Below are 23,393 nucleotides of genomic sequence, written 5' to 3'. Positions count from 1 at the left end.
CTGAAAAGAAAGAAAATTAGGTATAATTGAATTGAAAAGTTCAGGAAAGTTAAGGCCAGGGTAGTAATTAGATGATTAATGTGGATGGTTAAAAGGAGGTGCAAAGTGACATAGTTTCAAATATACTGATTCTTAGTAAAATAGAGATTAATATTTTCAACTGTATAGTAGATGTTTTACCTGTACCATGGAAGATGATTATGTTTTGCAATCTTGGTTCTTCAGTAAGATATTGACATCAGAATCAATGATCTTCAGATTATTTCTTCTTAATAAGGAAGTACAAAATATGTTGTAGTATGATCCAGAATTCCCAGAGGTTCATTTTAATTTTGTCTGTTATTGCAGTGTAACATATAACAGTGTAGATATTGGAAAAACAGTGGAAAGAGTCCCTGAATGTAAGTTGAGATTAGATTTATTTAATTCTTTGCAATTAATGTGAAGAATTAAGGTTTCAACCTCTATTAGTTTATTATTTCTTGGTTTTGCACAAGTCGTTTGGGCATGTTTACTTTCTATTCCTTAATTTTAAAGTGTGGCAATAAAAACACATGATTAAACTCCTAATAAAGTTTAAGAACTTTTGGGAAATTTAGTGAGTCAGACTGATTATGAAAATCCATGACACTAAGAATATAAGGAACTTGAATAAAGGAATTAAGTGGCTGTCCACAATGCAAAGTGGACTTATACCTATTTAATTATGTGTGTGTGTATGTATGTTTGTGTGCATATACACATTCACATTAGATTTAATCTCATTATTTTATAACAATGGATATAAAATTCACAATTATCAGTCTTTTTCTCCAGCTTTTGGGTCATTATGACTGATTGAGTTTATATCTGTATGGCTCTTCCATCTGGAGAAAAAGCAGCAATCATAATGTAACTTAAAAAGGGAATGTGAATTTATAAATAATTTCTGTGTATCATTTCTCTGTCATACATATGTGCACATGTATGTATCTGTGTGTGTGAATGTATCACCACAACAATAGAGTGGTATATTGTCCATTAGCAGACAAGTATTTTGAATAAATGATTGGAAGGTTAATAGAATGTTGATAGATGAAGTTGGGCAGAAAATTGGAGAAAAGAGAACCAGGTTGTAGCTCAATAGATAACTTGTCTTTTCACCACATCCTGAAATGTGTCATGATTTGGGCATATTAAATATGGCAGAAAACTGAAATGAAAACTGGAGGTTAAAATAGAATAAAATGAAAGTCTAAAGTTCCCTTTCCATATGCTATGTTTGAAGGACTTAATACAATAGGATTACAAAAATCAAAAATAAAAACACAGAAACCCAGCTATATTTAACATTATCAGAGAGAGTCAAGAATAGATTCATCTAAAAATAAGCAAAGAATAACAGGAAAAAGAACAGAAGAAGAAAATACTGTTGAATTTTTTTAAAAATATCACTACAAATAAAATCAATAGAGATAGAAGACAAAAATTTTAAAAAATCTAAAAAACATCATGAAAATAAGGTAAAATATAAGATAGGAAGTGATAGTTAAGAGATAACACAATTAGCTCTTAAATCCAGAACATCCAAAAACCAAATATTAAATATCTCACAAAGACAGAATAGAAAAATACAGCTTAGGAAACCATCAAAGAATGAATACAAAGAAGTATTGCCTAGAACTGAAGGTTCTGACATATTGAATGGGGCTCCCTAATGTGTAGTCCTGAGAATGACAGAAGACTCATTAGTGTGAAATTTTATAACACTGAGAATAAAGAAAAAATCTGAATATTGTCATGCAAAAAAAAACCCATATCACATACACAAGAAGGAGTGGCACAGTCATTCTTTTGTCTCTCCAGCTGAGTTAAATGCCAGAAGAAGGGAAAAAAAAAAAAAAAAAAACCCTTCAAAATATTGAGTTAAAAATAATTTCAAATGAGAATTGTGTACATAACCAAAGCATACACGAGGTAAGGAGACAAAAAAATTTTCAAGCAAGGAGTGATTTATAAAATTAATCCCCGCCCCCCCTCCCCACACATATACACATTTTTTTTTTAGGAAGCAAACATGCTGTTGACTTACTTCCTATCAACTCTTTCTTCAGTTTTAGTTTTAGTTTAGAGACCACCGCAAATATATTTACATCTTTTAGGAATTCCCATTTTTGCTACAATAGCTATTCAATCATTTTCCTAAGGATGTCTTTAGGGACTAGCACATTCCTTCTAATCTTTTCTTCCTGTCACTTGTTTTTCCTCTTTGGCTCAAGATCTGCACTCTAGTTATTTTAACGCTTTTTTCTCTCTCTTTTTATGTGCACTCTTTCCATTCTATATTGCTGAAGAATTTTGACATTTGTACTTAATAGTTGCCTGGCTCTCCTGAATGTGGTAGAAATGGTGAGTTTTAATGTATGAACGTTCCAATCCATACTTCAAAGATCTCTGGTAGTTTTCTTATGTTTTAAAGTTCTCTATAATTTTCATAATTTTACGTAATCACTATGTAAATAAATTAAGGGATTTCATGTGATTATAATCAGATTTTGAGTCGAGAAATTTTAGGGGAAACTTACACAAAATTAAGTAAAACAGATTAATTTCATCAACAACAACAAAACACTGGGAGTCTAAGAAACTTGCCCTATATGACACGTTTAGTCAGAGAATTTTGTACAAAAACAATTTTAGATTATTTCTAGTAAATTACACTGTTTCACTCTTATGTGATGATCTAATACTCCTTTGAATACAATTAAAGGTAACACTTTAAAAAATATAACAAAATATATGACAAATATATATAACAAGTGCATGTTACATATAATACGTACATGTATACTTCTGTAAAGGTAAACATGCAAGGCAATAACAAAATTATGGTTTAATTATTCATAGTGAAAATTCCCCACGTGAATTTTGAACATGTGTTATATTGCTTAGTGCTTGAAGGAAGTCCACTGACTGTTTTATTATAAAGAACAACAATCCCAAGATATTAAGAGTATTGAAATATTAGGCCTAGTGCTTGCTGTAGCATAAAAGATATACCATAATACTTACAACTTATGAGCACCAAAGACCACTTTTCATTGTATCTCTCCTCTTTTTTCCCATTGTACTCGAAATTATTTTCATTTAAATTTTTATCCTCCCTGTATATTTGTTTGTTTGCTTATTTGTTGTAAATCAAATGTTTTTTGGGGAAAAAAAATTCATTTTTGCTTTTGACATCTGTGTGGTTGTTATGGTCTGCATTGTGCCTCCTTGAGTTTCACATGTTGAAATCCTAACCACCAGTACCTCAGAATGTGACTGTGTTTGGAGATAGGGCCTTTAAAGAGGTAATTAAGTTAAAAAGCGGTCATTTGTGTAGGCCCTAATCCAGTATAACTCGCATCCTTATAAGATGAAAAAGTAGGACACAAACAAGCACAGAGAGAAGACCCTGTGAAGACAGAGTAGAAATAGCCCACTACAAGCCAAGGAGAAAGGCCCTCAGGAGGAACCAACCCTGAAGACACCTTGATATTGTACTTTTTGTTTTCAGAACAGTGAGGAAATAAATTTCCGTCATTTAAACCACTCAGTCTGTGGTGTTATATTATGGCAGCCCAATTAACTACTGCAGTGGAGTTGAAAGACAGAGTATTGAAAAAGGCTTATGCGTTTGATGAAAATAAGACCTACCAATTTCATATTTTTACTTAGCTTCTCAGTCAGTGGTTTGAAATGACCAGTCCCTCCCAAATTTCCTTTATGCTGCCATTGCTTTTGATATCTGATTACATGCAGAGGCAGTTAGATTCCCTAGCAAAATGCGAAATGCAGTAGTTCCTGACAAGAATCATTTTGTCAACCAGAAGTGATCTTGCATATATACCTTCTTTAGGGGACTGTGCATCATTCCATAGCAAATCATGCAACTAGTGCAAACCCAGAATTTGCTTTATTTTTTCTCTGCAGTGTGATTATGACATCATCAGCTTTCTGAAATAATCACATAAATATTTCCTAAAATATATTGTACTGCAAATTATTATACTACATGAATATTGTAATGCAGTTCTCAGGGATGAGACAAAGGTGAAATTGGGGTGTGAACAGAGGAAAATGTATTCAACAGCTATTTCTGACAGAGAAGGAGAGTAGGCAATGGGAGACACCAAAAAAGCAATAGGAAATGCAGATTCGAATGGCCCCATTGCCACAGCATAATTCATACTGAGATAATTTTAAAGTAAGCATTCATGAATAAATAGAGCTGAATATAATTTGCCTATGTTATGTAATCCATATTTCTACCTGTTTTTCTCACATGTGAATTTTTACTTTCACAACCTTGGAGATATTAAATATAATTCATAAATGTTTCCTAAACACATCTAGACAGTGACCACATCTTCAGGATGGACCCACAAGAAACTTATTTTTTTTTTTCCTATCTACAGTGTAACTATTTCAGTCGTCTCTTGCTTAGTAAATATATTGAGAAAATATATTACTTTATAATTTGCATCTGTTTTGTTATGAGCATTTCTGGATAGGGTACAACCATTTGAACATAATGTATATGAGTGTACTTCACTAATATGCTGATAAAATCTAGTCCTTAGAAATTTGCACCAAATTAAAAATTTCTTTACAGGGAAGTTATAAGGGGTTGTGTATATTAGAATTATTGTAGATGAGGGAGCAAAGAGGTAACTCTGCTCCAATATAATAAGGCTGTTCACAAAGATAAATCCATGTTAGTAAAGTAAGTGAATCAACTGTCTGATTTTGTATGTGTTTATTTTATCATTTAGTCATTGGTTGGAACTTTCTGAAGTCCCTGATTTTTCATCTGTTCAGTAATGTATATTGTTAGTCATATTATAAATCCATGCTATATTATTTGATATGTATTTTACTTTCATTGCTTATTAAATAATTGTTAAATTGTAAGAAACTGAAAAACTGTATAATGAATTTTTCTTCCCATGTTTAAATTAATGGCAGTTTTTTTCCCCTCAGAAATTTTCACAGAAACACAGCCTGAAGTTTTACCAATGACTGAAAGTTTTAATAATATGGTGACTTTTCAAAACCAATTTTTCACACACCAGTACAGCATTAACCAAAACCAATATTTATTTTAAGGTGGAATTTGAGCCCTGAGGCCTCACTTTATAAAGAGGATTTTTTTTTATTCCCTTTTTTAAAATTTTATTATTTGGAAAAAAGTAACATTTGAATGAACACCTTTAATATGAACTATTAAGATCAAACATTGCTTTTAGAATTCAGGACTTATACATACTGTTTTGATATTATCATATTTAGTCCAATTTTCTGAAAGGGGAGGAGAAGCAGATATGTTTTGGCATACAGTTTTAAAAAGAAAAAAAACAACTTTGAATTATAAGAAGATGGAGTTCAGAAAGTATTCTTCCTGTTTGTCTCAACAGGGAAGAAGAGTCAGCATATTGCTATTGCTCCTTGACATAAAGACGCTGTCTTTGTTTTACATCCTCTTTATCTCTGAATCCTGCAATGCCATCACAGCAGAGTGTACTGTACACCACTTGAAATGAGAAGAGTTTCAATAGGCACTTTAGTGGAATTAAGAAAAATCTAACACTCTTCCACCGTGATGCCACATAGCTATCTTCATTCTAGGTTGTCATGTCTGTAAATTGTATTTAATAGGCCTGAGCTTGTCTCAGTGTGTTTCTGAAGTAACAAAACAAAACAAAGCAAGTACATATAATAAGATTTATCTTGTGTTGGAAGAATAAACCAAAACTGACAAGAGGATAAATAGAGTAACTTGCTAGAAACCAGATAATCAAAGGAATCTTGTCCTGTAAAGCCTGTGTGTGTGTCTGTGTGGATATGATTTTTATTTGTTTCTTTTTCTTTTTAAAAAAATTTCTCCTCTCAGTTGTGTTCCTTTTAGTCTTCATGTCACCACTAAGTGACTTTATCTGGATTATAACTCTCTTCTTCACCAAACATGTCTGCCAAGACCTTAAAGCGGGGTCCCCAGTCTGTCAGATAGTCGAAGTCCTGGTCGGCTTCGGTGGTGAGGGAGTCTATCGAGCTGAGGGACTCTGCCACAGACCCATCTCCTTCGTAGGCATAGGTGGCCAATGAGTCATATGGTGGCGCGGTTGGGTCCACATCATTTTCTTGTAGCCTTTGATGAATGAAGTCCCTTATGTCTGTGTTATCTTCCACTGGTGCTCTCTGACGAGGTAAACAGAGGGAGTCTGGTTTTATATCCCTGCGAATTTTGTTCTCTTCAATCACTTTAGGATTTCTCAGAGCCCCAATGTCAAAAGCCTGGGTGTCCTCCTCCCCGCCTCCCTCATCATCATAATGGATGACATTGTCTCTGATGTCTTCTTTTGAGGTCATCAGGGTGTCCTTTTTCTTCTGCCTTCGCAGCGCTACATACAGCACGACTATGACTACAAGAAGACAAAAATTGCAATTTGAGAATAGAAAGCAGGTACATCATTTCACTCCTCTAGCAAAATTAACATTGATCAAGGCTGGCTGAGTTTCTTTAATGACTTCCTATTATTTTCAAAGTCAACACACTATAATCAATAAGATCATCTATATATGTTTCTATTTTTTCACTGTCCATAGTCAACTTCATTTTGAAACTGTAACAATCTATAGCCAAGTTACTCATAAAATTGGGTATCTTTATATTTAAATATTTTGGGGTCAGGTAAAAAATATGTGTGACAAAATGAAAAAAGAAAATAATGCTTGTTCTAATCCTACAGAGAGTTGAAAGGGTTGATATAACGAAATGTGAGTATTACAGCCTATAAGTAACACACATATTATTTATAGCAAATCTCATGATTGTCATATTCTCAATTGGTAATTAGAAATTTGTATTTCTATTGAAATAAACCCAAATCTTTACTGTGGCAAACACTTTTAAAATCAATGAATATGAAAGAGAGAACAAGAGGAAGGAAGGAAAGGATGAAGGAAGGAAGGAAAATACAGAATATAAGGGCCTTAGTTTTATAAATCACATCAACTAACACCTCTAATTATTTCTATTCTGTCTTGCCATATTGAGACATTTTTCAAACCAAATGCCTAGCATTCAGGTTACCTTCAAGAAGCAAGAGAATATTTTGAAGTAGTTAATTTATATGATTCATTATTGACATTTCTTTGTTTCTAGTCAACTCTAAGCTCTCCATGAAATCTATGGTGTTTACTTTTAGAGGTGCATGTGCACAGATCTACATGAACTTAGTGCTCTGCTTTGCTTGTATAGAACCTCTTCTCTTCCACAGTGCTGGCAACAGGATGAAAGCCAAGGTGTTTTTGATTTACCACAGCAGAATCTGGAAGATTCTCATCATAGAATTGAAAAGTAGAGAAGAACTCATTTGACAAAAGTCTATGTATTTGTTCTCTCCTCCACATTAGAAATGGTTGGAAGAAGGGAGGAGACATTGTCCTATACAGTGGCTTGGAGAGATGTTTGGCACCCTGCACTTCTCCCCGGGTTTAGAAAATCCCAGAATTTAGGAGACAGCTGTTTGTTTTCCCAGGGAATGTGTGAGAGACTGCAGCCTCAGGGAGAAGCCCTGGATGTAAAATGGCTTTTGAGTTGTCATGGCTGAGAAAGGGAATAGTGAGATGTGCCACCTAAAAGTGACCTGAGCACCACACACTTTTCATGTTTCCACCCACAATAGGAAGCATGTGAAAATGGCTGAGAATAAGCTGAAATACCTAAATGGGTATGAGATTGGTCAAGGAGGTAAAAGAATAGATGGATTTTTTAGCAGACCCCATGGCAAGACAAAGAGTGTCAATATTCACTGCTGTATACCAGCAAATTCACAATGCCTAGAATAGCACAGGTGCACTGTAGACTTTCAGGAGGTATTTACAAATGAGCTGCCAATGGTAGTGGATGACCATGATGACCTGAGCAGATTATGTGCTACACTCTACGAGGACCAAAGAGGCCAAAGGAGAACACCCAGAACATTCCAAGTCATGCAAGATGGGAAGAGGATTCCTTGATTTGAAGGTAAACACTTAACTGATCATGTTCAATTTCAGATGTGAAAATGTTATTTTAAATGTTCCCTTTTAAGATTTATATCATCAGCACAAACAGATGCCAGGAATAATTTATTATAAATTATATGGACATTAAAAAATACTTTGTTACAGACACCAAAGTTATCATGTGAAATTAATATATACACCATGCAAATTGAACTAGAACTTCACCTTCCAAGCAAGTGTGATCTTCTGACTCAGAGAATGTTCTCCACAAACTATGATTTAATGTCCTACTCCATGTTTTACACCCTAGTGATTTTTAAAAATTTTATTTTCTATCCTAGAAATAAAGGCAGGTGTACATATTTGTCAGAATATTTTTTGTTTAAATAGTGAATATGCATACATAAACTGATTTCACAGTGTCTAATTGTACATCTGCTATAATCTGATTTTAAAGGAGTAACTGGCAAAGTAGAAAATCTCTCTCTACTTTTGTGAATCTGGCACTGAATTAATAAGTGAAATGGATAAGCTGAACAAAGTTGATGGAAGAGGGAAACCCCTAAGATAGGTTTCTATTCACACTCACAGAGATGTTACAAAATACATTTTCTTCAATCCTTTTTTTGTATTGTTTTGTTTTTTTGTTTGTTTTTATATATATATATATATATATATTTTTTTTTTTTTGCAGTGCTTCTAGATATTTCAATCTGTTCTGTTCTGTTCTAGTGAAAATGGTTCAAATTTTGAGGTGAGAAGATGTGAAAAAATTAAAAGAAGAATTGCTTCTGGCTGGCAGTTTAAACAGAAAAAAAGAGAAATTGGGGGATCTCTGTTCTTTTAACTTTCTGTTCGTTCTCTTTTCTTCCTTTTCTTTACTGAACGGGAATTTGAGAACAATTTTCATTTAGCAGATTTTTTTTGAAATGATTTGAAAATAGTTAATTTATATAATTTGTTATTTATATAATCTCTAATAGACAGCAATAATTACTAAGATATAAATTACTAGTAATTATTAGGATGTAAAATAAATTGAGAAACTGTTGTAAATGGATGATTATTATGGAGAATATTATTGTGGAAAGGGCCACAAACTATTATTACTTGAAAATCGCCTAGGGCTTGAATGTATTTATTAACAATAACATATATCCATAAGGTATGAATTAGAAAAATAATTTCAATAAAGACAAAAATTTAATTTAATGCAGATAACCATCTATCCTGATGACATCTCAATGAAGAAAAACTGATTTACATGGTAAACTAAGGAAAGAGAGAGAGAGACAAAAGAAAGAGAGACTGGGGAGTGGAGGAGATATAGAGAGAGCACGATAGAGAGAATGTGATTAATATTGAAACTAACCTAAGAGTATAATAATGCACAGCAGGATTGCAATCAACGCCCCAGTGCTAAGTCCTACAGGTAGAAAAATTGCTTCCACGTTACAAGACAGGATGGTACCATCAGAGTCACATCTACAAACTCGAATAGTCATTGTGTTTGTGCTGCTCTGGACAGGATAACTGCTGTCTTCTATTACAACAGGGAGAAAATATAACTCTTGCTGCCTGCGGCTGTATCCATTTCTTCTGGTTTCAATTCCAGCTGTGTTGTCTACAAAACATGACATTTATGATAACATGGTTACTATGAGTTTCACTTCAAGTCTTAAAGGTGGTTATCTGCTAAACAGTGGGAAGCTGTTCTTGAATCAGTAAATTCATCCTTAGTTTAATTCTTTCTTTTGTCATTATGAAAGCTGCCAAAATGTAATCAAATGTAACCAAAATAATCCTTACGGAAAGAAGAAACATTAATCTTGTCTGGTGTAAGAATTAAATTTTCTGATCAGAAAGAATAAAGAATAATTTGCCAAACAAGAAATGTGTAGTATTGACCCATTTTTTTCAGATACCAAAATCCCAGTGAGAAAAGTAATACTTCTGTGGATGATCTCCTACATAACAGAAGAACAAAGATTAAAAAGTATGAGTCTGCAAAATATTTTACATAAGAACCTATTTTTTAAGGTATATTAAATATCAATTGACTATTTCAAATTAAAACTTGCTTTTCCCGTGTATATGTTTTATATGCAGAAATATGTTTTATGTGTGTTTATATATGCTTATAAATGTTTATATATGCTATATATATGTTTGTATATATAAACACATTCACTTCTGCACATCAGCTAGAGTAAGAAACATGAAAAGGAAAATAGTGTGTTTAAAAAACATGAAAATCCATTAAAAATTTTAAACACCATGAATTATAACAATCACCATTTTAATATAATTACAAAAGTAATTATTGTAATTCTGATTAAATCAACAATGGTAATAGTTGTTACAATAATCCAAGGCAAGGCAAATTTCTACGTTTATATAAATGCAATTAATATTTATATTGAAACTTATTTTGCATGCATTTGCTCTTTACTTATTTTATTTCTACATGAAAAAGCAGACATTTTGTTTTATTCAAACACTATTTCATTTTTTATGTCAATTACAGCAACTCCTAGAAACGTTTTCCTGTTTTTAGACATATATTGATAGGCAGTCTATTATAGCCATGCATGATACCCACTTGGAAATCAGGGGAAAAAAATTGGAAAAGTGTATTACTCATTACTATGCAAGTCTGTCAGAAATATGTGGCTATTTCACTCTCTGTTCTTCTGCCTGTAGACTCTAAATTCAAAAACTGAAATGTAGACAGCATTTATACATTCACTGCAAAGGAAGCACCAAAATGAGAAAACTACCTGTGAAGATTAGGGTTTGCTATGGAAGGATTAATTTGTTATTATTACAGAGAGGAGGTTTTATAATTGAGAAATGAAACATCAAGATGCCAGATGATTACTACCCCATTCTCAGTCAGAGTTAGTAAGGCCAGGCACTTGTGACAGCAGAGATGGAAAAATGTCGAAGCAGCATTGAAATCTTCAGCAATTGATGGTTGAATACTTGAGGCTGGGGAAAAGGAACAGCCAAGGATTAAAGTTCATAAGCTGGGATGAAATGATTGATAGTAGAAAATCTAGTGTGTCTAAAGTTGGGAGGAGGCAGGGATATGGTATTCTTGAACTCAATTCATTTCAAAAAGCAAACTAGGCTTTTTAAAAGTTTATTTTCAATTTATTATTTATAAGAACTGACCAAATCAATTTTGTTGTATTGTACATAGTGGGAAGAAAAAGACATTTTAAACCTCATTTCCACCCTTAAAATGATTTCTATCCACTAAAAAACAGAACAAAGCATGCAAAAACTTACACTTACAGCTATAACTTAACATAAAATAGGGAGCACAGTAAATGACATGTAGATTTTTGTGTCACATGCATGTTTCATACACGATAAAACTATGTGCTAAGAGGTAAAATGATCTGGTTCACATTATCATGATTCATCTGATATTGAACCTCCAACAAAGATACAATAGTGGAAAATAGTCAATACTTATGTTTAGTGAATGATGTGATCATTTACCTAGTTGCCCAAACCTATGATCTGGAAATCTGATTTGTCTTCTCCATTATACTCACATATCAAATCTAGGGGTTCTATCTTTAAGTCCTACCAATTCTACCTCTGCCCACATGTCTTCATCCTCCCAGCCATTATACTAATCAAAGGCTCTCACCAGTTATGACAATGACATCCGAACTAGTCTTATCTCACTGTAATGTCTTTTCCATACTGCATGCAAACTGATCTTCCTAAAATGCAAATCTGAACATGTTATATTCTTGCTTAGCCCTTTCAAAGACTCCTACAGTCACTGGATTTAAGTTCTCTTTAAATGGCTTGTAAATAGGATGCCCATATGGTACAGTTTGAATTGAACAGCCTTATTTTATGTGTACACTCTAAATTAAAATTATTAGTATTGCCCAATTCCATTCTCAAAAGTGTTCCAGTATTCATGACAAAATATGTGGTCACCCTACTTATAAAGCGCTTCAGGTTTGGGATGTTGTTTCATTTACAGACATTCCTCACATTACCCTACTGTATTCAGCAAATCCTACTTAATCTCCTTCAGTGATAAAATGTGGAATCTCTGATTTTCTTCCCCTAATTATTTTTAGCAAATGAAATTTTCTCAAAACATCCATTGACTTCTACTAAGCATCATAATCATTTTTATCTCATCACAATGTGTTCACTTGTTCTATACACATAGAATTTATTAAAGATTTAGTTTTTTGCTACTCAACATTATAAACTCAATTGTTTTCATCCTTATTTTATAGAGAATGGAAACTTGAAGAGATAAAATACCCGTGATCAAGAACTAATAACGTCAGAGCAACTGACCAGGAGTCAACCTTAATATTTCTAACTTTTCCAGTATTCATGACAAAATATGTGGTCACCCTACTTATAAAGCGCTTCAGGTTTGGGATGCTGTTTCGTTTACAGACATTCCTCACATTACCCTACTGTGTTCAGCAAATCCTACTTAATCTCCTTCAGTGACAAAATGTAGAATCTCTGATTTTCTTCCCCTAATTATTTTTAGCAAATGAAATTTTCTCAAAACATCCATTGACTTCTATTAAGCATCATAATCATTTTTATCTCATCACAATTTGTTCACTTGTTCTATACACATAGAATTTATTAAAGATTTAGTTTTTTGCTGCTCAACATTATAAACACAATTGTTTTCATCCTTATTTTATAGAAAATGGAAAGTTGAAGAGATAAAATACCCGTGATCAAGAACTAATAAAGTCAGAGCAACTGACCAGGAGTCAACCTTAATATTTCTAACTGAGTGTCCTTTATACTTTGGGCATGGTTGTTGTAGAAGCAAATGTATAGCATTAGCAGTAGTGGTAGTAGAAGGGTAGTGTAAACAAGATGGCAAAGGTGGTAAATAAAATTATCTTGATGGGAATATGTGTATTAGTCTCTTTTCTGTCACTTAGAATTCCTGAAACTGAGTAATTTATAATTAAATTGAGTTTATTTCTTACCTTTCGGAGGGTAGGAAATCCACAGTCCAGGGGTTGCATCTGGTGAGGGCTTTTTTCTTGTGGGGAGTTCCCTACAGTGTCCCTTGGCAATGTAGGGTATCATATAGCAAGAATGGCATGAGTCAGAGAGCTAACCTTCTCACTTGTTCTGCTTAAAAAGCTATCAGAGCCACTCCTATGACCACCCCTTAAACTATCAACCCATTTCTCCATGAATGGATCAATCCATTTACAAGGGCACAATCCTCCTGATCCAAATAACCATTGAAGGATGCATCTTCCACCACCATATTGGGAGTTAAGTTCTACCATGAGCTTGAGGGGACATTCAAACCACAGCAACCTGTTTTAGGCATTGTGATAAAGGCTTTGCATATAAGATTTTATTTAATACAAATACTGTGAGGGTAACAGTATAATTTTATACACTAAGAGTCTGCCATTTAGGCAGTATGGAATAGGAATGCAAACCTCTATCATTTAAATTAATTAATTTAATTTAACCTGTGCTATACCATGTGTTATTTAAATAATATAGTTACTAAAGAGTTACCTATTTGTAAATACAAGTAATACATGTAGGACAAATTATATATTCAAAATAGGAAAAGCATTCAATTTCCCAGATAGCTTTTTATTTGCTCAACTCATTAATAGAGATTGCCCACATCTACAATGAAAGTAACCTGCCTTATTAGATACAGTCTATATAGATTACGTATTTAATTTACACTATCTAAAGAATTTTTGCATATCTTATATATTGATTTTGTGTCATATGAAAGTGAGTACTTTTAAGAAAAGCATTGATTCCTTCCTTTTTGCCCTTTTACAAAGATACGTGATAATAAGTAAATCTCAATGTGGTTCCACTTACTTCTGAAGTCACGGACTGTAAAATTTGGTTTGATGGCAGCCTCAGGTGATAATCTAAAGGAGAACTGCTGCCCAGCAGGTGAAAGATCTCGGTCTGCAGCGCTGACTATCTGAATTATCTAAAACAAAGTTGAAATTAAACTTGGAGTTAGTCATCAGTTTCAAAGAGACCTTTACACACCAGGCTAATAAATTTATTTAATGAAGCATGCAAGTAGACAGAAATGACACTTACTGAATCAATATCAGTGAGTCAATTACTTACACATAATTTTCATAAACAAATCTCTAAACATTTACAGGTAATAATGGCAGATACAATTATAGAACATGGACTAATTCCAAATCAATATCTGTGTAACTAAAAAGCTTACCAGCATTGAAAATTCTCACTAATAAGCAACATAAAATTAAAATGTATTTGCTTGCATTTTAAATTAGGTGAAATAAGTGCTTTCTCGCCGACATATGAAAATGCTTACTGGAAACAAAATCTCTGATTATCTAAAAATCCCTGCAATAGCAAAATTTTAAAACTGTTATGTTTGTGAGAATGTTTTATTTTCATAAATAAACAAAATGATGAGAAAGAGAGATACAAAGGATGTATGCCTGCTTTTGTGTTATGTTTGTTTTCCTCTGTTGTGTAGAAACAAAAATTGTGTTTCCATAGAGTTTTTTAAGTATAAGCATTATCAACCCTGTTTTAAAGTTTTTTCTAACTTGCTCTCATAGGTTGTATATTTTGTAGTTAAAATCCTGGTGCTTCAAGAAGATGCCTTATTGAATGTGATTGTACACTGATGCTATTAAACTAGTGATTCAGTAAAAGCCCAATCTTACGACTATAATCTACCTTCACATATAGCTACACACGCACACATGCACACACACATATAGGTATGTAAATGATAGATAGACAGATAGGTATCACTAGGACTTTGATAGTGCTACATTAGTAATTGGTAATTTAATGATTTTATTGGTCCTCTAGTGTGAATTTCAATTCACTATTTTAGTGTGAATTATTTGCACAGGATCTACTTACCCTTTAGAATTGTCATGGATGAGACCTTCATTATTCAACACCAAAAGTCAGATAATTGAATGTGGTAATTTAGTCAAAAATCATTATACATACTTTCTAAAACTTCACATTTCCATCACATAAACCAATGTCCCCAGATTGGTCTATTTTGTCCATAAATATTCTGTGTGTTACAGATTAATACCTGATTATTAAATTTTGTTTTGTTTTGCTTACCATCAACTAGTTTTATTTTTTTCAATTAAAGATATTTAATATCAAAACATATCGACATAACTGGAATAAAAAGAAGTTTTTTAGAACAGCATACAGATACGGAAACTTGGTTATAGAATGGCACTTAATTAGAAGTGTCACTTGGGAGTCACCGTCCTAAGAAAAACAATCCCCATGTAAATCTTTACTGATTTACAAAGTATCAATCTTTTTTTCTATTCTCTTTTATTTCAGATGGATAAATAGATGACAGATAGATAGACACATGGATACATAGACAAATAGACCGATAGATGGATAGATATTCAAGTACAATCCAGAAGAGATCTATGGCTCTTATGCAGAGTCCCTAGGCCAGGGGCAGAAAGGCTGAGATCCAACGCAGAAAATGCTCATATACCACACTCCCTGAAAACTCAAGGGAAATTTCAGGGTTTTGCTTTGTACATAAGTGTGGCCAGGCGGGACACAAAAAGCACAACAGATATTTTTCAGAGCCTCCAAGGACCCCACTGATTCCTAATCACTTTCTCCAGGTATAAGAAAATGGGGTTGATCTCTAGCAATTTTTACTTTTCCTAACCTTTCAAACTCTTTAATTTATTAAACAAACACACAGCATTCAATGGAATTCTGTTCCCAAAGGCTTTCATTTGGAGCATTACAACATTTTGATTGCTCTGAAATCATTAATATCCCTAATTACCTAAAAGTTAAAGAATTGGCCTTTTTTCCAGCTTATTTATTTATTTATTTATTTATTTATTTATTTTGGTGGAGTGTAGCACCTGGAAAATGGAAAATAGCTAAGTTGTGGAATTTAGGTAAATCTCTTCTCACTTTCCAAAAAAAAAAATAAGTCAGGATTTTTATTTGTGCTCATATATTTAGGTACCATCTAATATTTCAAACACTGAAGCAAGCAGTGGGCTCATCCCATGTCAATTGTAGATGCATTTAAGGTGATAAAGCTTAAGTGCATGTCTGTGCCCATTAAAATTAAGAATGTAGATTTTATACTTAAAAAAAATTATTAAATAAGTTGTGATGCAATAAAATTAATGAATTCCCTAAATTATAAAGTTAGAAATTAGAGCAGTACAATCCACTCGAAGTTTTCACGATAATAAAAATTTCCATATCTGCACTCACCTGAATAGTACTCACTCATCACATACAGTTTTTGAGCACTCGAAATGTGGCTAAGTGAATGAGCACGTTGGTTTTTAACTTTATTTAATTTTAATTTAATAGATATATTACTAGTTGATATCACAGGTTCAGAGCTGTGGGACAGCAGTATAAAGCATGCAAATTTTTCTTTTTTTTTCCTTTTTGTCTTTTTTCTTGACCGGTAACGGGATTGCAACCCTCGGTGTCACACCCACACCGCGCTCAATCAGTGAGCAGACCAGCTATATGGGATCCGAACCCTCAGAGGGAGCGCCGCCGCGCTCCCAAGCGCCGCACTCTCCCGAGTGCGTCACCGGGCGGCCATAAAGCATGCAAATTTAAAAAATAATAATAAAGATTAAAGAATGGCTTTTTTTCAACAAAAATATTGTTTCAAATATTAAGATTTATTTCAGGGCTGAGCCCGTGGCGCACTCGGGAGAGTGCGGCGCTGGGAGCGCGGGCAGCGCTGCCGCCACGGGTTTGGATCCTATATAGGGATGACCGGTGCGCTCACAGCACTCCCTGGCTGAGCGCGGTGCGGCCGGTCTCAAAAAGGACAAAAAAAAAAAAAAAAAAGATTTATTTCAAGTAAGAAGTAAAACTCCTCAGATCTACTTTAATGAGTAGTTATACTATTTAAAGGTGATTGAAGTATGCAACAAACCAAAGCATACCAATGCATTTTCCCCTTGGAACTTAGGTGCACAGTATTAATCATATCTTGTTTCAGGACACACTCTTATCATATACACATGGCAAAGTCGTTTTATGTTATTCATTTATTCATTCATAATAGCATGGGGGGGGACTTGCCACCCACCACCACTCCATATAAAACCTAGGACTTTGAAAATGACTTGCATTAACTACATGTTCCTTGCTCATAAAATCTCCCCACTAGAATATCCCCCCAGAATAATACTGACTTGACAAGAAAAATGTAATTCAGATCTTTTGAATAACCCATATATTCTCTTCCAGGTCATTAGAGAAGGAAGCTTTACATTTTCAGTAGGTTTAAGAACTTTGTTGTATCTCTTATGAAAGCATATGAGCAAAACAAGATATACACTGGAAAAATGCACTCTAAAGTGGTTTGCTTACTGGGTTTTTAATCACAAGTCCTTTAGAAATTCCATGATAAGAAAACGGATTAACATAGCAGAATCCATAACCTAGAGCTTTAATTATACAAAGAACTTGCACTAGGCAACCAAAACTTTATCCCCTATGGTATTACCTCCATATCCATGAATCTACCATTAATTCAAGAGCTTAATATCTCCTATGGTTTCTTTCATGAAGACATCTGATCTAGAAAAGTAAATATTTGTGTGCGTATTCATGTCTGAATTAATAACTTAAAACACATGCATATAATAGGCCTTTATACACTCTTAATAAACAATATCGGTAAGATACCTGTCCTGCTTTGGCATTTTCACACACAGCTGTCTCATATGGTGCAGATATTTCTGGAGGAAATTCGTTGACATCTAGAACATTGATCAGTATGTTGACTGTGCTGGTTAATAATGGGTTACCTGTTGAAACCACAAAAAGAGGAAATATAGTACAAAATTTGGTCAGTTATTGATTCTACCATAAACAGTATTCAAATTGTTAAAAAATCAGCCTTCACATAGAATGTAAAGAATCCTTCCTATTATGGGAAATTCTGAGGTTTCCAACTACAAGATGGTAAAAGGATGAATAAGTGAGGTATCAATGTTTAGCTGTCAGAGATCTAGCAGTGAGCTCTGCAGGGTTTATCCCCAAAATTTCTCACCAAAGTGAGGACAACTATTTAGCTGATATTTTACTGTAAGTACAGAGTCTTCCTAGTAAAATGACTTAGCCATCCTAAGTTTAGTTTCCAGAACCAATCTTTACCAATTAGTGATGTTTTTTCACTAGATAAAAATAGTTTTCTATGTTGTGCCCATATAATGAAAACTGTATTGGTTGAAATAATCTACATATGTAAATGACTCTCTCGAAGCGATTCTTTCATAACTTAAAACACATGCATATAATAGGCCTTTATACACTCTTAATAAACAATATCGGTAAGATACCTGTCCTGCTTTGGCATTTTCACACACAGCTGTCTCATATGGTGCAGATATTTCTGGAGGAAATTCGTTGACATCTAGAACATTGATCAGTATGTTGACTGTGCTGGTTAATAATGGGTTACCTGTTGAAACCACAAAAAGAGGAAATATAGTACAAAATTTGGTCAGTTATTGATTCTACCATAAACAGTATTCAAATTGTTAAAAAATCAGCCTTCACATAGAATGTAAAGAATCCTTCCTATTATGGGAAATTCTGAGGTTTCCAACTACAAGATGGTAAAAGGATGAATAAGTGAGGTATCAATGTTTAGCTGTCAGAGATCTAGCAGTGAGCTCTGCAGGGTTTATCCCCAAAATTTCTCACCAAAGTGAGGACAACTATTTAGCTGATATTTTACTGTAAGTACAGAGTCTTCCTAGTAAAATGACTTAGCCATCCTAAGTTTAGTTTCCAGAACCAATCTTTACCAATTAGTGATGTTTTTTCACTAGATAAAAATAGTTTTCTATGTTGTGCCCATATAATGAAAACTGTATTGGTTGAAATAATCTACATATGTAAATGAATCTCTCAAAGCGATTCCTTCTAGAAGCTTCCTCCTAAAAAGAAGGATGACAACAGGGACAATAAAAGAGAAAAAGCTTTTCATGAATTAAAGTAGAAAAATAGATTTATGGATGTAGAAGTAAGAGATGGCTTATGGAAAGCTAGTATACATCCTTTAATTACTTGCAGGTGATGAGAAAGAAAAGAAAAAACAAACTTTTGTTAAAAAAAAACTTCTTCCTACAGATTCAGAAAGAATATTGGTGTGAAAAGATATCTGCCAAAATCTCATTACAAATTTTGCCTCCAGCCAGCTAATTGTTTTTCATATCTCTGTCATTTGTTGCAGAAGACTAGAAATAATCAATTAAACTAATAAAGCATAACTTAATGCACATGTATTAACTTTTTCAATATAAAATTTTACCTTATAAACTTTTACGGATTGATAAACTATCTCAAATTTTTGAAGGACCTTGCCCAGAGTCACACAGCTAGGACAATGGGGAGTTAAGATACAAAGCCAGAATTGTGAACTTTTCGTGACCGGCAACGGATCGCAACCCTCAGTGTCACGCCCGTACCGGACCGGGACCGGCCACGGGATCGCAACCCTCGGTGTTGCTCCCACCCCTCGCTCAGCCAGTGAGCGGCCAGTCCGCATGTGGGATCCGAACCCTCGGTGGGAGCGCCACTGTGCTTCCCAAGCGGTGCACTATAGCAGTGCACCACCGGGCCGGCCCCCTTTTTGCTAGTTTTAAATTATTTTCCTACAATATGGATTTTAACATCTATCCCAATGAATAAATTGTCACAGAAATATTATCATATTGTAATTTGTTATTATTAACAGTGTTTCTCAAAGGGGTGCTTGGCATTTTAGCTAAGACAAATCTTTATCATGTGAGACTGTCTTGTGCACTGTAGGATATCTAGATTGCCCGAAAATTAAATGTCACAAGGCATCATTGTGGCAACTACAAACAAATGTCCAAACAAGGATAGAGAAAAACCAAGAACATGTTCCTATTGTTGAAAATGAGTAATGGGTTAATGGGTTTAATTATATTATTAACTCTTCTATTGTATTTAAAAAAAAAAAACTTTTCGTAATTAAAAGTGAAAATATTCACTTTGTATTCTTAAGTACCAACCAGTTAAGGAAGCAATAACATCTCAGTTTGAGAACTACTGTACTCAAATCAACACTGCACTTTTCATGAGAATATAATTTATAAGAATAATATAACATTATTTCATTTATGTTATAATTTACTAAATTATGTTGAACCAGTAATGACTTATTTTATTTCTGACTCATCTAATCTGTATTTGGGACAGCAGTGATGAAATTCATTTAACCTTTATTCGGTATGAGTATGATTATCCAATTCTTTGACAATAATACCGTGTAGACTTTAGCTATAGCTACTCATAAAAGCAAATTCAATTATTGAGTTAGTAAATATTAAATAATCAAAGTCTTACACAATTAATTTCTAAGTTTCTAATAGTCAATCCATTTAAATTCCAATTTTCATTGTTCTAAATTGCTTATATTAGTAACAAGTTATTTAATAATTTGGGGCTCATATAAGGTAATCAAGAATTATTCTGTATTTCTTAAAAATGCTTTGTTAGATCTTCCTCCCCTCTCCTTGATGATATCTCAGTCAGCTTCCATACCTTTCCGAGTCAATTTGAGTTAGCACTGCCTTATTATTAATATTTTAAAATATAGCTTAAATTAAGGGGGAAAAAAGTGAAAACTATAAATTACCCAAACCAGGAATATGGAGGAGACATTACTACTTATAATAAATGAAGTCAATTATCAGAAAGAAATATTTTAAATTGCTTTATGCCAAAAAAAATGTCAACATAGGTGAAATAGACAAATGTCTTTGAAGATCCCAATTGCCAAAACTGACTCTAGAAAAAATACAAAACCATAATATATATAAATAAAAAGTTCATTCCCAGAGGACTTTATTGGAAATTCTATCAAATGTTTGAAGATCAAATAACATAAATTCTTTACAACCTCTTTCTGAAAACCACTCATTCCTTGTACCTTGATACCAAAGCTGATCAAAAACATCACAGGAACAAAACAGCACAGACTAGTATCTCTATAAACACAGGTACAAAAGTTTAACAAAACATTAGCAAATCAATTCTAACAGCAAATTATAAAAATAATATCCAATGCCCAAATGGTGTTTATCCTAGGGAGGCAAAATCGATTTAACATCTGATAACAATCACCATATTATTAGAAGAAAGAACAAAGCCTCACAAGGCCATCTCAATAGACTCAGAATTAGCACTTTACAAAATCCTATGTCCATTTATGATAAAAACTCTCAACAAACAATAAATAGAAGAAAATTTCCTCAACATGAAAAAGTATATCTACAAGAAACTGACATCTAACATCATGGTGAAAGACTGTTTTCTCTCTAACATTAGGCACGTGGCAAGGATGCCCACTTATATTCAACATTGTACTTGAGGGTTTGGTGCAATCAGATCAAAATAAAAATAAAAGGCATCCAGATTGGAAAGAAGAAAATAAAACTATTTTTGCTTGAAGATAACATGACCCTGTATATAGAAAATCCTAAGACAGAAAATCCTAAAGAATCCACAAAGAAATTAATAGATATAATAAGGAATTCCATCAAAGCCACAGGGTAAGTGATCAATATAAAAGATGGCAATTGCATTCTTAGGATACTAGTAAAGTACAAACTAAAGTGAAATTGAGAAAAACAATTCAATACACAACAGAACTGAAGGTAACATATTTAGGACTAAATTTTTCAAAACAAATGAAGGTCCTGTAAACTGAAATTCATAAGTCATTGCTCAATGAAATGGAAAATACTTCCCATAGAAATATGAAATCGTATAGTCACTTTGGAAAATAGTTTGGCACTTTCCTTAAATGTTAAACATAAGCTTATCTCATGACCCAACAATTCCACCTTCAGGTATCTGCCCAAGAGAAATGAAGTACATCTACCAAAGAGAAATAAAATAAATATAAATAACCTGTATGCATATATACATGAAAGTATTATGCACATGGCCCAGAACTGGAAATGATACGAATGCCTATCTTTCAGTGAATGGATAGACATTATGTAGCACATCCATGCAATAGGATATCACCCAACAATAAAAAGGAACAAAATACTTATACTTGCTGCAACAACATGAAATGAACCTCAAATATATTATGCTACACTGACACCGCTCCTTTAATTGGAGCGTTGTTACCTGCAGAAACCAAAAGGTTTTAGCACCTTAGGGTTTCTGAAGTAAATGAGGCTTCAGATGATTCCAGGTCCCACCTGTGAAGTCTTTCAGACAATCTGACACAGATATTAAGCTCTTCTTTTTAGATGAGCCATTTTGGAATTCCTGACCCAAACAAACTCGGTGATACATTGTTAGGTGGCAAGAGATAACAACTCATAGTGATGAGAAATATTAAAATACATATTAAAAGAAAACAAGACTGCAATGGCTCTCAGATTTGGTGCTTTTTTTTAGCTGTAATTATGCAAAGGTTTATTTATACACATCTGGTGCTTGATGCTGGAGGTTTGCTAGGGGCCAAGCTGGAGATGTAGTCGAGGAAACTCACTGATGGTCTTTTCATATACACTGGACTTCCTCATAACTTGTGGCTGCAATTCAAGGGCAAACATTTCAAGAAATAGGAAAATCCAGACAGAAACAATTGCTTTTATGATATAGTACAGCCGTGTAGCAATATTTCTTTTATATGTTAGTCAGGGCAGTCACTAGTCCCCTTCCAAATCCAAGGGAAGTGAAGATAGACCCTCTTCTTGACAAATAGAATGACGGCCTCATTGTCAGAATGACACGTGAAATGGGATAGACCGTTAGGTATAGCTTTAATTGGAACCGGGAATCAGAAATCTCTTTTAAAATGTATTCATTAGTAACTACCATTGTAACCTTTGATAAATCCTACAAAAACTGAATTTTAAATCTAAATGAGAATTTAGAATTTGTGTAAACTTATAATTCTCATGCTTTTTTTCTCAGCTTTAGGTGGTCTCACAGACAGCAAAGAGAAGGCATTTGCCATACACAGTTCTCATTATGTTGTATATGGGGATTACACATAATATTTAATTTGATAAATATATATCTATATATATTTTTTTAATTGATAAACTATCCTGATAATCTGCAAAGTTTGAAAATTATAGTTCTATAAATACCCACTTATGGGTGACAACATTTTCTTTATGACATTCCTTATGATTCTGAGGCAAGATTGGAATCCACATCTCCTCACTGTGCTTCTTACTGCCCTATGTTATCTGTTAATTCAAAGAGCAAGAAGACAGGCTGCATGAGATATTCCCTGG

General features: G+C 33.5%; 1 protein-coding gene across 1 annotated transcript in view; it reads right to left on the bottom strand.

Moving 5' to 3' along the window:
* Positions 1-5,026: 5,026 nt before the first annotated feature.
* The window catches only part of CDH12 (cadherin 12, type 2 (N-cadherin 2)), a 103,098-nt gene continuing 84,731 nt past the window's right edge, over positions 5,027-23,393 (bottom strand). The window contains exons 6-9 of the mRNA XM_008582911.1: positions 18,432-18,553; positions 13,915-14,032; positions 9,404-9,655; positions 5,027-6,443 (exon numbers count right to left, since the gene is read on the bottom strand). Of these exons, the coding sequence (XP_008581133.1) occupies positions 5,944-6,443; positions 9,404-9,655; positions 13,915-14,032; positions 18,432-18,553 (992 nt within the window). The 3' untranslated portion in view covers positions 5,027-5,943. The remainder of the gene's footprint in view (positions 6,444-9,403; positions 9,656-13,914; positions 14,033-18,431; positions 18,554-23,393) is intronic.

This window comes from Galeopterus variegatus, unplaced genomic scaffold, assembly GCF_000696425.1.
Source record: "Galeopterus variegatus unplaced genomic scaffold, G_variegatus-3.0.2 Scaffold2758, whole genome shotgun sequence".
Classification (NCBI taxonomy): domain Eukaryota; kingdom Metazoa; phylum Chordata; class Mammalia; order Dermoptera; family Cynocephalidae; genus Galeopterus; species Galeopterus variegatus.
Note: the sequence above shows the minus strand (reverse complement) of the source record. Positions and strands in the feature narration are given on the sequence as shown.